Source organism: Papaver somniferum, chromosome 6, assembly GCF_003573695.1.
Source record: "Papaver somniferum cultivar HN1 chromosome 6, ASM357369v1, whole genome shotgun sequence".
Lineage (NCBI taxonomy): Eukaryota > Viridiplantae > Streptophyta > Magnoliopsida > Ranunculales > Papaveraceae > Papaver > Papaver somniferum.
In genome coordinates, this window is record NC_039363.1 from 107105526 (window position 1) to 107119145 (window position 13620).

The 13620-nt window shown below is 35.4% G+C and overlaps 3 protein-coding genes and 1 long non-coding RNA gene across 6 annotated transcripts; all 4 read right to left on the bottom strand.

The window, feature by feature from the left end:
* Window positions 1-344: 344 nt before the first annotated feature.
* Window positions 345-3068, bottom strand: LOC113288761. Of its 3 annotated transcripts, none has more exons than XR_003330701.1 (3): window positions 2620-3068; window positions 2001-2253; window positions 345-484 (listed from the first exon to the last, which is right to left on the bottom strand). It is a non-coding gene; the product is annotated as an uncharacterized LOC113288761 (long non-coding RNA). The 3 variants fall into 3 exon arrangements; XR_003330700.1 differs by lacking the exon at window positions 345-484 and adding an exon at window positions 499-961; XR_003330699.1 differs by lacking the exon at window positions 345-484 and having other exon boundaries at window positions 1285-2253.
* Window positions 3069-4559: 1491 nt separating this feature from the next.
* On the bottom strand, window positions 4560-5763 carry LOC113291275 (zinc finger BED domain-containing protein RICESLEEPER 2-like). Its single transcript, XM_026540827.1, has 2 exons — window positions 5027-5763; window positions 4560-4953 (listed from the first exon to the last, which is right to left on the bottom strand). Exons 1-2 carry the CDS (start codon window positions 5761-5763, stop codon window positions 4560-4562), a joined length of 1131 nt encoding a protein of 376 aa, XP_026396612.1.
* Window positions 5764-9585: 3822 nt separating this feature from the next.
* LOC113291276 (uncharacterized mitochondrial protein AtMg00810-like) lies at window positions 9586-10695 on the bottom strand. Its single transcript, XM_026540828.1, has 3 exons — window positions 10553-10695; window positions 9987-10129; window positions 9586-9878 (listed from the first exon to the last, which is right to left on the bottom strand). Exons 1-3 carry the CDS (start codon window positions 10693-10695, stop codon window positions 9586-9588), a joined length of 579 nt encoding a protein of 192 aa, XP_026396613.1.
* Window positions 10696-12398: 1703 nt separating this feature from the next.
* LOC113291277 lies at window positions 12399-13305 on the bottom strand. Its single transcript, XM_026540830.1, has 2 exons — window positions 12979-13305; window positions 12399-12869 (listed from the first exon to the last, which is right to left on the bottom strand). Exons 1-2 carry the CDS (start codon window positions 13303-13305, stop codon window positions 12399-12401), a joined length of 798 nt encoding a protein of 265 aa, XP_026396615.1.
* Between the last annotated feature and the right edge of the window lie 315 nt (window positions 13306-13620).

The following is a 13620-nucleotide window of genomic DNA, read 5'->3' on the forward strand; positions in this document are numbered from 1 at the left end:
TTGGATTTGGTCATTCGAACCGCTCACCATGAAATCTGTTAACATCTATAGAAATCTACATTAATGCACTATCTTTCTTGGTCTTCAACCTTATTCATTGCCCATCCACCCTTACCTCTCCAATGACCTTTGACCCATCCCATTCCCCTCTTCATTTTATCGTTCTTCTCATTTCCCTTCTCCCCCGCATTTTTTGCTTTTTTTTTTTATTTCTTTTTTTAATTGTTCTCAACCACCTTATTGCCCTCTATTGCATTGTCCCATATCTGCCTTTTTTTTTTCTTTTTCCTTTATGGCTCTCTCCTGGAAAGTACCCCCCTTCCCCACCCCCCAATGTGGTTTAACCCTATGGTCAAAGAAGAAGTTCAATTTTATCGGTGGTACTTCTGGATTTGGTTATTCGAACTGGTCCCTTGAAATCTGTTATGTGGTGTGATGCACTCAAAGATATAGTTCTCAACCATTCATCTGGGTGCTTTAATATCTTCAACAAGAAAATGTAGTTATCAGGAGAAGATTTAGCTGATCAAATGAGTACTCAAATGGGCATTAACAAGGAGTACCGATTCACAAGAACAAATGCAGAAAAGTAGAAACAAAAGTGAGGCACCAATCATAGCAAAAATTAACTGTTATTTCAAGCTCAGCAAGGAGAAGGCAAAAGATGTTGTCCAAAAAATTTGGAATCTTTCTTATGAACTTGAATGTACGCTGATAATAAAAGGAATAGAAATATCTTTGTTTTTGGGATAGAATCTCAATCTGGTGTCAACAAAGCTCTAGAAGAAAATATATGGAGCTTCGGTCCTTTTCCGCTAGTAGTACAAGAATATGTTTATCGAGTAGCACCTGATTCTGTTAACATGGATGTGATCACTATGTGGGATCACATACCAGTTAACATTGGGAAACCAGGAAAACTAGGAGTTAACTTGTTCTTCGAAAAACTTCTGAAAGGTTTCTGCAAACGATGTAGAGTTCTCAATCATCCAACCAATAAATGTGTTACAAAGCATTTGGCTAATGCAGCAGTTGACTCTTATCTGGAGGAAATAATAAAGATAGAAGAGCAAGCAAGATTTATAGAGGAGCAGCTAGAAGACATCTCAAATGCTTTCTGTGAATAAGGTACTGAACCTGCGAACCGATCTACTCCAAATTTTTACATAGGAGAATCCAGCAACACGCAGGGTCCAGTTCAGCTAAAAGGCATGCTAATGAAGAAATTTCAACAGGGACAACAACAAAACTATAAAGATCTGACAGTATTGTAGAGAAACGAAAAGAGAAAGAACTATGTAGTTTCAGTTTTGTGCATGGTCCCCCAGCAAAAGTTTATTTTGATACAAATGCAACTTCCTTATTCAAAATCCAAAATCAAGAATGCTTTTCAGATCCTCCTCCAAGTTTTGAAAACTTTAAACCAAGAGTACTCACACCAAAAGAATCAACATCAAAATAATACGGGGGCAAACAAATGCAACACCACAGTAACAATTGCAAACACATGAGAAGAGGAAGTAGGGAAAATATTACTTTCTGTTTAGGAGCGAAATGAAGAACTACTTTGGTCTTGGATAATAAAACAGGAAAGAAAAGCTATGAGTTTGAGGAATTTTCCAAAGGTAGGCACACCATAGGAACCACAAAAACGGGTGTGATGTCAGCTCAACAACAAAATCTTGAGCTAGTTTCAGCAGCAGACTTGGATCCCATGAAGGCTCAGGTGAATGGGCTACCAAAGATTCTGAAGGGTATCAAGAAAGGTGATAAATTGGTCAAGGGTAAGAAAATCTTGTCTAAATCAAGGGTAACAAAGCATCCAATGAGACTTTCAAGCAAGATTCTAAAAAGAAATTTTGAAAAAAGATTGATGAAGGCAATAATTTCTGAAACAGTCAAAGAACAACATAAGCAAAAGGAAAAGGTAATTGAAATGAATTTTGAGCTAAAACCTCTCTTAAAATTCTCCCACCATCTCATGGGAAAAGTAAAAGTACCTCATATATCCAAGCTAAACACTGAGAACCCTGCCTCTCAGGAATTAGTCCATTTTTCTCAGCCAAAACCAGCCCAAAAAAGGCCATTAATCAGCACACCATCTCAAAACCCTCCACACAAACCTTCTCCTCATTCCTATTCATCTCCTTGTCCCTTTATGCATGATATCCTCAGTCCATCCTTTCCCCTGCCTCAAACTGTTGGAGTATTGGAGGCTAGCAAAGAAACGTTCATGATGGCTGCCCTCAAAAGCTGCACCAAAGCATCTGATGAGAAATGGACTACTACAACAACAAGCAGAGAAATTAACGAAACTTCTAGCTCAAGCAATGGGACTCAAATCTCAGTGGTAAGTCGGGTAATCCTAAACATAAATCTTAAGGGTTCCTCATTTCTTCATTTACTTCTTGATTCTATTGATCTTTTCACCAAATATCTTAAGTGCTATAGCGATTAATATCTATCAATATACTAGCTTGGAATTGTCAGGGATTAGGAAAAAACACAAAATATCATCTTAGAAACCTAGTCACAAAACATAATCCGGATTTAATCTTCCTTCGAGAAACAAAACATCATGAATCATTCATTAACCCCTTAATAAGAAAACTTCAATACCTGGATATGATTGTTGTGAACCCAACTGGATTTATTGGAACAACTAGAGGAATGGTGCTTTCTTGGTCTTCTAAGATTGATCTCCAAATTCTTCACACCTCTGATAATCAAATCGATGTGATAAAAATAGGAAACTGGATTGGATGCTATCTGCGATTTATGGATGTCCTTATAGGGTTAAAAAACATGTGAGTTGGAATTATTTTGGAGAATTAGCTAGGACAGTCGAAATCCCCTGGTTAGTAGTTGGAGATCTGGATCTTTTTCTCTCTGATAGTGAAAATAAAGGAGGAAAGAGTATAGATTCTAATGAGTCTGTTTTCTTTTCTCATATGACAAATAGTGCCGGTCATTTAAACTTGGGCTTTTTAGGATATGCCTACAACAAATTCAGGGTTCATGGATTTTAGATCAGGATTCATCTTTCATAAATTTAGGGTTATGGATTTTAGTTCAGTGTTTGTCATTTTCCAGATTAGGGTTTGTTGATTTTATTTCTGGTTTCATCATTTCCAAGTAGGGATGGCAATGGGGCGGGTATGGGGCGGGGACCTTGAATCCCATCCCTTACCCCGTTCAAAAAACCAAAACCTATCCCCTATCCGTTCCCCATAAGAATGGGGCGGAGACGGGTATGGGGAATCTCCGTAGGGGATGGGTTTCCCATGGGTTACCATAACACTATAGTAAATATTTAGAATTTTATAAATAATAATAGTTTAAAAATAATTATAATGTTTCAAACAATAATAATAACCCGTGCAGTGTATCTTAAAATTTTAAGTTTATCATAACTAAGCTAAAACTGAAAAATAAAGGAAACAATTGATCCACAATGAAGAATCATGGTTCTTTTTACTTCTTAGTTCCTCATTGTTAACCATCTTCCTCCATGTTAATAATCTCATCATGGTCTTCTTCATTATCTTCCCAAAAAGTTCCCCGTTCTGATTTTAATTCACCTATTGAAATATAAATAAAATGTATCATATATAACCGTAAATAAGTATTTAAATGTAAAAATTGCTTTAATAACAAATATTCTTTTACCTTCCATCTTATCCCACAGCCAATCTTGAGTGCACATCAGAGCTTCCAATGTTTTTGGATGAAGTCGATTACATTGGATACTCACAAATCTACCTCCAGTGCTAAAAGCAGATTCTGAAGCAACTGTAGACACTGGAATCGCTAAGATGTCTCTAGCCATACACTGCAAGACCGGATATTTGATTCCATTTGTCTTCCACCATGCTAGTATGTCAAAATCATTCGCCCTAGGTAAAAGACTTTCCTCCAAATAACATGTTAACTCTGACTTAACAGTACTAGTCTGAGTGCTATTAGAGACAAACATATCAAATTTATCCAAAGGATCTACGTCATCATCTAAACCATACATCTCTGATCGAGAAGTGGATGAAAAATCACTTTGGCCAATAGATTTATCAGCAAATACTTTCAGTTCATACTCTTTAGCCAAATCAAAACATAAATTGCTTACTCGAGTCATTTCGAAGTCTGCAAAAGATGAACCATAAATTTGCGGGAAGTAAAACTGAATCAATTTCATCTTAAACCTTGGATCCAACATAATTGCTACTGCCATTATCCCATTGATCACCATCCAATACTCTTGAAACTTTTCTGTCATACCTGATGCCATTTCTCTTATCACATCAAATTTAGATTTACTCCACTCGTTCAATGACAATCTAATCTCACAAATACTTGGAAAAAAAAAGATTGGTTGTAGGATATTTTACTCCAGAAAACTTCTCCGTGAAGTAATAAAATATCTTCAATTTATCACACATCTCCCTTGCCAACGACCAATCTTCTTCACCGGGCAAATACTTATATTGTGGCTCTCGTTGCTTTAGGCGAGTGAAGACCCTTTGATACTTAATAGCAATATTAAGCATCACATATGTAGAGTTTCATCTAGTCTCACAATCAAGGACTAGCTTATTTGTACATGCAATATTTAACTGACCGGCAGCCTCTTCGAATTTTTCAACTCGTTTTGGTGTTGCTTTCCAGTAAGAAACACTATTACGAATCAACTCGATTGCCCCTTTAATCCCTTCTAATCCTTGCTTGACTATGAGAGCTAGTATGTGCGCACAACAACGCATATGAAACAAATCTCCACCCAATAGTAATGAGTTACTTGACAATTTTTCCAAGGTATTTTTGATCATAAGATCATTAGTGGTGCAATTATCAACAGTAATAGTAGATATCTTACCATTAATATTCCAATCCAACAGACATCCCATCAATGCTTCCGAGAAGACCTCAGCTGTATGTGGACATGGAACATACATAAACCTAGTACAGATAACACATGTATTAGCAATAGAAAAAACATTTACATAAAATATATAGGTATATGTATTCATACCTGATAATTTGGCTTTGTAGGATCCATGAATCATCGATAAAATGAGATGTAATGACCATGTATCCTTTCTTTTGTTTACTGGTCCACATATCAGTGGTTAATGCAATTTTTCCTTGATGTTTCTCTAAAAGATGCATTATTTTAACTTTTTCTTCATCGTATATTTTGAAAATGTCATTTTTAATGGTGTTTCGGGATACCACCTTAAACAGTGGTTGGAGTGCATTTGAATATCTTCTGAATCCTTCATGCTCGACGATGGAAAGCGGGTATTCATGTAGAATTATCATGTAAGCGAGATCCTTCCTGGCGACAGATTGATCAAAATTATATGTTGTAAGCTGGTTTCGCACATCTTTTTTTCTACTCGGAGTAAGTACCGCTTGTCTTATGTCTGTCTGTTTAAGTCGAGGACATCTTTTCATATGATCATGTAGATGCTTTGTCCCATGGTTTCTTTTTCCTCCTAGTATCTTGTTGCAATGATCGCAAACCGCTTTGTCTTCCCCTCTTATTTTCTTTTTTTTAAAGTGACCCCAGACTATGGACCTCTTCCTCCCTGTTCTTGTTTTGGTAGCTTCATCCTCGGCATCGTCACCATCAGCTGCATTTGGCTGCGCAGTATCATTAGATTGAAGTTGGACGTCATTAGCTGGTGGAGGCGAAGTTGGAGTTGTCCGTACATGGTCTTCATATTGAGATTCTTCAGTTTCGTCTAGGATCGGTGTAATGATCATCTTGTTACGACTTTGGAATCACTGTAACTGTATACACATAAAGAATTAAGATAAAATAAATAGTAAAAGATTCATAATCAGAAAAAGACATTTTATGTATCCATCTCTAAAGATTCACATCATGACCATATACCCCACTATGAACTGTGGAGTTAATAAGAAGACGAAACAACCAACTATTAAATCAAAAATCATTTATGTTCTTATACAATAAGAAAGAAATTACAAAAAAGTATCACTTGTTTTTTACAAATGTCAATGAATTCAACGAAACATGTGGTCTTATTTGAACATATAGATTCGAATGAGAAAACGTCGAAGCTTCGGTATGGAAATGGATTACAACATGATTTAATTAACATTCCATGATCAATCATCAAAAATATAAATTGTATAGATTAGGGAGTTATGAGTTATACCTTACGAGCGCCTTGAACCCTAATAAGCATGAACACCGAAATAATAAACAAAAACGATATATATATATTTTTATTAAACCCTAGATAACAGATATATATATATATATAATAGGTGTACGGGGCGGGTATGGGGTGGGGACCTTGAATCTCATCCCCACCCCATCCCCGCATTAGTACTTCGGGGACTCCCCGTACCCCGCCCCGTTTCCCGTTTATACGGGTAAAACCCTAACCCATAGGGGCGGATCCCCACGGGGATGGGTTTGGGTGGGGCAAATTGCCATCCCTATTTCCAATATCAGGGTTGATATTCAGGGTTTTTAGTTTGGGGTTTATCATTTCCAAATTCAGGGCTTAGAGTTTTTCAGATGGTGGAAAATCGACCAAGCACAAAAGAGACGTGGTTCATGGATAAATAAGACTTTCTAATAAGTGGGATAATTGTCACCTTGCACTTAACTAGATGGAAACCGTTTTTTCTTATTTAAATAGTGGGACCAAGTCAAAACAGGAGTACTTTTGTAAAGTTCAAAAATACGGGGATACATTTGAAAAGCAAAAAAAATTCTGAATTTTACCCCTTTTTTATAGATTAATAATTTAATTTGCACGGGATCCACGTTAAAGAGTTTTAAAAAGAATAAAAAAAATATTTAAGAGATATGGTTAGGGGTGTCAACGGGTCCGGGTCCTCCCGGTATCACTAGACCCGGACCCTACTTATAAAGGTCGGGTCCGGTTTCTAACGGTTCCGGGTTCGGTTCCTAAATTTGTGGACCCAGAACCGGACCCATTTAAATACCTGGGTACCCATTGGGTCTAAAGAAAATTATTTAGAAAATCCCAAAAACTTAATATATTTCTCTTTTTAGCTTGGATTTAAGTAATTTTTTATAAAAGATTATTATTATTTCTTTTGAATGTACTAAATAAAGATTAAATGTAAGAGAAAAAATTTAAATAAGTAAAATATCAAAGCTAAAACTAGAAAAAATACTTATAATTTTGCTAAAAACATGAATAAAAGAATGAATAAACGGGTACCCGATACCCGCGGGTACCCAATGGATATTATCCGTTAGGACCCGTTTAAATTCGGGTCCAATCGGGTAATTACCCGCCGGGTCCTAAGTAACTAATGGGTCCAACTTTAGGACCCGGAACCGGATCCTAATATACCGGGTCCGGTTTCGGATCCGGATAATGTGTACCCATTGAGAGTCCTAGATATGATCGGCCGATCAAGATATTTTCTTTTCAAGCAGCTGAAAATCAACCTCTTAATTAATCTCTATTACCAATCGCTCCTTCACTTGAATTGATGTATAAATGAGTTTGGATAAAAGTGGACCTCTCTAATATCCATAGTAGCTCCAATTTCGTTCAATTTCTTTCGCTTAGAGTGATCGTTCTGATCCCATAACCGCTGCTCTTGGCCAAGCCAAACTCGAACTAAAAATTCGTTGTATGCGCAAAATTTTAAGAAAATATTATTGTTTTCGTACATTTCTGGTCTTTTTTTCTAATTTATCCTTTAACATATTCTAATAAACTTACCTTATTAAATTAATATTGGTGACACCAATGCATCATAAGTACGGGACATACCTAAGAAACCACTTTGGAAATAGATCTACAAACTCAAATCAAAATTCCACCCACTTAACTTCGAATAGATGAAGTATTGGACTACTTTATCTATAATTATGTAATACCCCAATTCAGAAGGTAGGGTTAACGGAAGAAATATAATTAAATGGTTTGTCCTTTCTTAATACTGAGGTCTTCTCAATTGGTTCTAAAGTTGGCAGAAAACTTTGCAATTAAGCATGCTAGGATGGGAGTAATTCATGGATGGGTGACCTCCTAGGAAGTTGTTGAAGGATGACCACAACATTGCCTGCTGAAAATCCCACACCATCGGATGACCGTAGTGGCTAAGTGGGGACAATATCGATAGAGGAACAGGTCATTACAAATTGATTTCAGGAAAATTGAAGTTATTTACAATTATATAATAAATTTAAAATGAAATATATATATAAAATATAAAATGTTCTATGTTAAATTTAAGAATTATAGTTATAAATTATTGTAAATAATTATATATCTTACATTAAAGCAATTCATTTATAACTATATCATAATTCTTCTGGTTGGTTCGGGTTAGTAAAATTATTTTTTTCCATGCTCACCCAAGGCTTCGGGTTATATTGCCTACCCGACATTCGAGTTGCGCATGAGTTGGATGGGTCGACCCAATCAAGTCCCACTTCTACCAACAATTAGGTCTTCGTGCTACTTCGCTAGCGTTTGATGCCACCTTTCTGAACCCTTATCCCCTGATGCTCTCTTTTTGACAGTGCGAATGCAATGTTTATTTTCTTGCAGGATCCAAATTCCGAACATCTTTCTTTTACGATAATCAAAAAGAAGTTTCGCATTTAAACTCACTAAAAATATCATTTTGCAGTTGCTCCAGTCCGGCGGGAATAAAATTAATAAATACATGTTTGCAACATTCATATACTAGTATTAACTTTCATTCCATGCAGTACGAAATGCATGGTAAGTACAACTATAACTACTTTAGACATGCTTCCTGTAGAAAATTTGATATCAAAGACTTAATGAAAGAACACAAAACTAAACTCAAACAAACATCTCTTAATTGATGTAATTAAAACTCACGGCTTAACAACCTATTTATATGTTTACAAACTTGAGTCTCAAGTAATAAACACTTTCCTAACATAATCAAACTCTAACAAAGACTCTTCTAGAAAATACTCACGTAAACAAACTCTAAAACAAGCAATACTTGCAACCCAAGTAAACTTCTAAATACCGTACCATGCGTCAACAACTCTTGTTGATCCATTTACTTCATATCAACTGTACCAGTTGATCCAACCATACTCTGTCAACTCTCATAGTTGATCCACACTGCTGTATCAACAACTCTTGTTGATCCCTTTTGTCTTCTTCATAGTATCTTGGTTTATTCTTCAACATCCTCCCTTAAACCAAGATGCTCTTTGCTAATCATCCCCAACTTTCCACGCAAGTAAATGAAAGTGTTAGACTTCAAAAACTTGGTGAAAATATCTGCCACTTGCTCTTCACTCTCAACAAACTCAACAGCTATCTCCTTATTGCTTACAATCTCTCTGATGTAATGATATTTGATATCAATATGCTTACTTCTTCCATGAAGTACTGGATTCTTAGTTAGTGAAATTGTAGACTTGTTATCACAAACTATTGTTGTTGGTGTCTTTTGTTTTTGAAATAATGACTTCAGCATCATTCTCAACCATACAACTTGTGTAGCACAGTTGCTAGCAACTATATATTCAGCTTCTATTGTAGATAAAGCAACTACTTGTTGCTTCTTTGATGACTAAGAGAAAAAACCAGTTCCTAACTGAAATCCATAACCTGATGTGCTTCTTCTTCCTTCTGTATCACCAGCCCAATCACTATCAGTAAAACCAACTAATTTTAGATCTTCTGAAGCATTATAGAGAATTCCTATACTAGTTGTTCCTATAACATATCTCAAAACACGTTTTGCAGCTTGTAAATGTGATTGTCTGGATTCTTCCATAAATCTACTAACCAAACAAACTGCATACATAATGTCAGGTCTTGTAGCAGTCAAATATCTCAGACATCCAACAAGACCTTTAAAGTCTGTTGAATTCACAAGTTCTCATGATCCTTCTCTTGTCAACTTCAATCTCTCCTCTACTGGTGTTAAGATTGGATTGCAATTATCCATCTTGAAACACTTTAGTATACCTTCTACATATCTTTGCTGATTGATAAAAATTCCTCTTTCAGTTTGTTGTACTTCTATGCCAAGAAAATATGACATTAAACCAATATCTGTCATCTCAAACTCTGTCGCCATATCCTCCCTGAATTCATTGATCATCTCAAAACTATTTCCAGTGAAAATAAGATAATCTACATACAAATATACTATAATATGATTGCCAAGAGTATCAGCTTTCAAATATAAAGTATGCTCATGTGGACATCTTGTAAATACTTTCTTAATGAAATAAGAATCTATTCTTGTATACCAAGCTCTTGGTGCTTGTTTCAAACTATTCAAATCTTTGTTTAGCTTGTATACTTCATTCTCCTTCCCCTCCATAATGTAACCTGCTGGTTGTTCAACATAAACTTCTTCTTCTAAAACTCCATTCAAGAATGCTGACTTAACATCCATCTGAAAAATCTTCCAATGCTTCTGTGCAGCTAAAGAAATGATCATCCTTATTGTATCAAGTCTTACAACTGGTGAAAATTCTTCTGAATAATCAACTCCTTGTCTCTATATATATCCCTTAGCAACTAACCTTGCTTTCAGTCTTTCTATCTCACCATTTGACTTGTATTTTGTTTTGTAAACCCAATTAACACCAATAGGTTTCTTTCCTGGTGGGAGTGTTGTCAATTCCCAAGTGTTGTTCTTCTCAATTGACTCCAATTCTTCATTCATGGCTTAAATCCAACCTTATTCTTTAGAAGCTTCTTCGTAAGCTACAGGATCACAATCTCCAAATAGTGCAAAATTCACCACATCATCATCAGTATCTTCATCATCTCTTGATACAACATAATCATTCAACCTAACAGGTATGATATATTTTCTTCTTGGTCTTGTATTTCCTTGTTGTGTTATTGCTTCAGTTCTTGCTTCTTCATGTTGTTCTTCAACATTGTCTTGAGCTTGCTCTTCTTCTTCAACCACAATTGGAACTGTTCTGACAGTAGTAGATGGATCAACATTCCTTGTTGACTCAATATTATGTGGATTAAAATCCCTTGTTGATCCATTGTTATGAGGATCAACATTCGTTGTTGATCCATTATTCCAATTCCATTGTGAATCTTCATCAAATATCACATCTCTACTTATAACTATCTTTCCAGTTTCTGGATTATATAGCTTGTATCCTTTTGTCACTGAACTGTACTTTACAAGAATGCATTTTTCACTCTTATTATTCAACTTCTTTCTCAGTTATTTTGGCACATGTACATATGCAATGCATCAAAAAATTCTCAGATGTCTTACACTTGGTCTTACACCTCTCCACGCTTCCTCTGGTGTTATATTGTTCAAACTATTTGTAGGACATCTGTTAAGTAAGTATACTGCTGTATCTACTGCATAACCCCATAAATTCTTTGGTAAATTTTTTTTTCTTCTTATAGTCTTGCCATCTCCATTATAGTTATGTTCTTTCTCTCTGCTACACCATTCGGTTGAGGTGTATATCTTGCTGATAGCTGATGTAGAATACCATGTTCTTCCATGAAACTATCAACAACAGTATATTCTGTTCCTCTATCAGTTCTTAATATCTTGATGTTTTTACCAATCTGTTTCTCAACATATGCTTTGAAACTTCTAAAATCATGAAAAGCATCACTCTTTTGCTTAAGTAAATATATCCATGCTTTCCTACTAAAATCATCAATGAAAGTTATGAAATAGTTATTACCTCCATGTGTTGTAACTTCTATAGGACCACACAAGTCACTATGAATGATCTCCAACAGTTGTTCAGCTCTTCTATCTTTGTTAACTGGAAATGGATCTCTATGCTGCTTGCCAAAGATACAATTCTCACATCTTGATTCTGGAATTTGAATGAAAGGTAATCCTGACACCATCTCCTTCTTTGCTAAATTTTGTAAACTGTTAAAGTTCGCATGTCCCGTCCTCTTATGCCATAACCAAGTATCATTATGCACACTAGTATTGTAACAACTTTCCTTTTGATGCTGAATATTCAAAGGAAATAACCTGTTTTTGGTCATATGTACTTTAGCAATCAATTTTCTTCTTCTATCTCTGATGAAACACAGACCATTGTAAATATTCATAGAGTATCCTCTTTCAGATAGTTGTCCCATACTCAACAAGTTTTGATGTAATCTTGGTACATAAAACACATCCATGATATATGCTTTTGAACCATTCTTAAGAACAATTCCAATTCTTCCTTTTCCCATAACTGGAATTATAGAACTGTTGTCAAACTTTATTATTGATCTGACAGGCTTATCAAGCTTATCAAACAAATCTTTTCTGCCACACATATGATTGCTGCAACCTGTATCTAAGTACCACTTAAGTTGAGGTTGTTCTTCTGCTGTATGACATGCTAGTAACATGTTTTCAGCCTTCTGCTCTTATGCCTTTTCTTCTCCTTGACTTTCAGCAATATTAGCTTTGAAATTTGATTTATAATTATTTTCAGTAGTGTTTCTAAGTTTTGGACACTCTGGAGCAAAGTGCCCAAAATCTCCACAGTTGTAACAATGAACTTTTGATTTATCAACTGGTTTTCTTCCTTGATAACTTCCAGTATTAGATCTTCCTCCATCGTTATATCTTCCTTGAAACCTTACAGCATTAGGTTTTCCTTGGTTGCTTCTCCAGCTAACTTGACTTTGAAGTGCTTCTTCAACTTGTTTTACAACAACTGTCTTCTCTAGCAATCTTTGTTCATAGTCTTGTAATGAACCCAATAACTCATTAAGAGTCATATTTGCAACTGTGTTGCATTTCTCTATAGCAGTCACCTTTGATTCAAATTTCTCAGGCAAACTTCTTAATATCTTCTCAACAACTGTTGAATCTTCTACAGTATCACCATTAGCCTTCATCTCATTGACAAGATTCAAAGTCTTTGAGAAAAAAATCTGATATTGTTTCAGTACTTTCCATCTGCAATAATTCATACTTTCTCTTTAGAGTTTGCAATCTAACCTTCTTGACCTTGTCAGACCCTGTGTAGTAGCTAACCAAACCATTCCATGTTGCTTTATCTTGCTTAATATAGATAACTCTGTCCATGAAAGATTCATGAACACCTTTATGAAGAATATATGTAGGTTTAGAATTCTTCTTTCTGTTTTCAGTTAATAGAGTTTGTGCATCTCCTTCAACTACAACTCCTTCTGCTGGTTCTACATAACCATCTTTCACAATATCCCATACTTCTTGATATGTAAATATATTCTCCATCTGTAACCTCCAATGTTCAAAGTTTTTGCCTTCAAACACTGGCACCTTGATTGAACTTAAACTCGTCATCTTTTTCAACTTAACTTCTCATACCCAAAGCCCTAGAATCTGATACCAGCGCTCTGATACCAGATGTAGAAAATCTGATATCAAAGACTTAATGAAAGAACACAAAACTAAACTCAAACAAACTTCTCTTAATTGATGTAATTAAAACTCACGGCTTAACAGCCTATTTATATATATGTTTACAAACTTGACTCTCAAGTAATAAACACTTTCCTAACATAATCAAACTCTAACAAAGACTGTTCTAGAAAATACTCATGTAAACAAACTCTAAAACCAGTAATGCTTGCAACCCAAGTAAACTTCTAAATATCG

Bases quoted from the DNA above. Each gene is read 5' to 3' on its own strand.
- LOC113291275 (XM_026540827.1), bottom strand. From the start codon at position 5,763: ATGATCATTACACCGATCCTAGACGAAACTGAAGAATCTCAATATGAA. The intron at 4,954-5,026 runs GTATGAATACAT...TATCTGTACTAG, and splicing joins CTACAAAGCCAAATTATCAG to GTTTATGTATGTTCCATGTC.
- LOC113291276 (XM_026540828.1), bottom strand. From the start codon at position 10,695: ATGAATGAAGAATTGGAGTCAATTGAGAAGAACAACACTTGGGAATTG. The intron at 10,130-10,552 runs GTTAGTTGCTAA...CACTGGAAATAG, and splicing joins ATAGAAAGACTGAAAGCAAG to TTTTGAGATGATCAATGAAT. The intron at 9,879-9,986 runs GTATACTAAAGT...TGAATTCAACAG, and splicing joins TCAGCAAAGATATGTAGAAG to ACTTTAAAGGTCTTGTTGGA.
- LOC113291277 (XM_026540830.1), bottom strand. From the start codon at position 13,305: ATGACGAGTTTAAGTTCAATCAAGGTGCCAGTGTTTGAAGGCAAAAAC. The intron at 12,870-12,978 runs GTTAGATTGCAA...AATGAGATGAAG, and splicing joins GGTCTGACAAGGTCAAGAAG to GCTAATGGTGATACTGTAGA.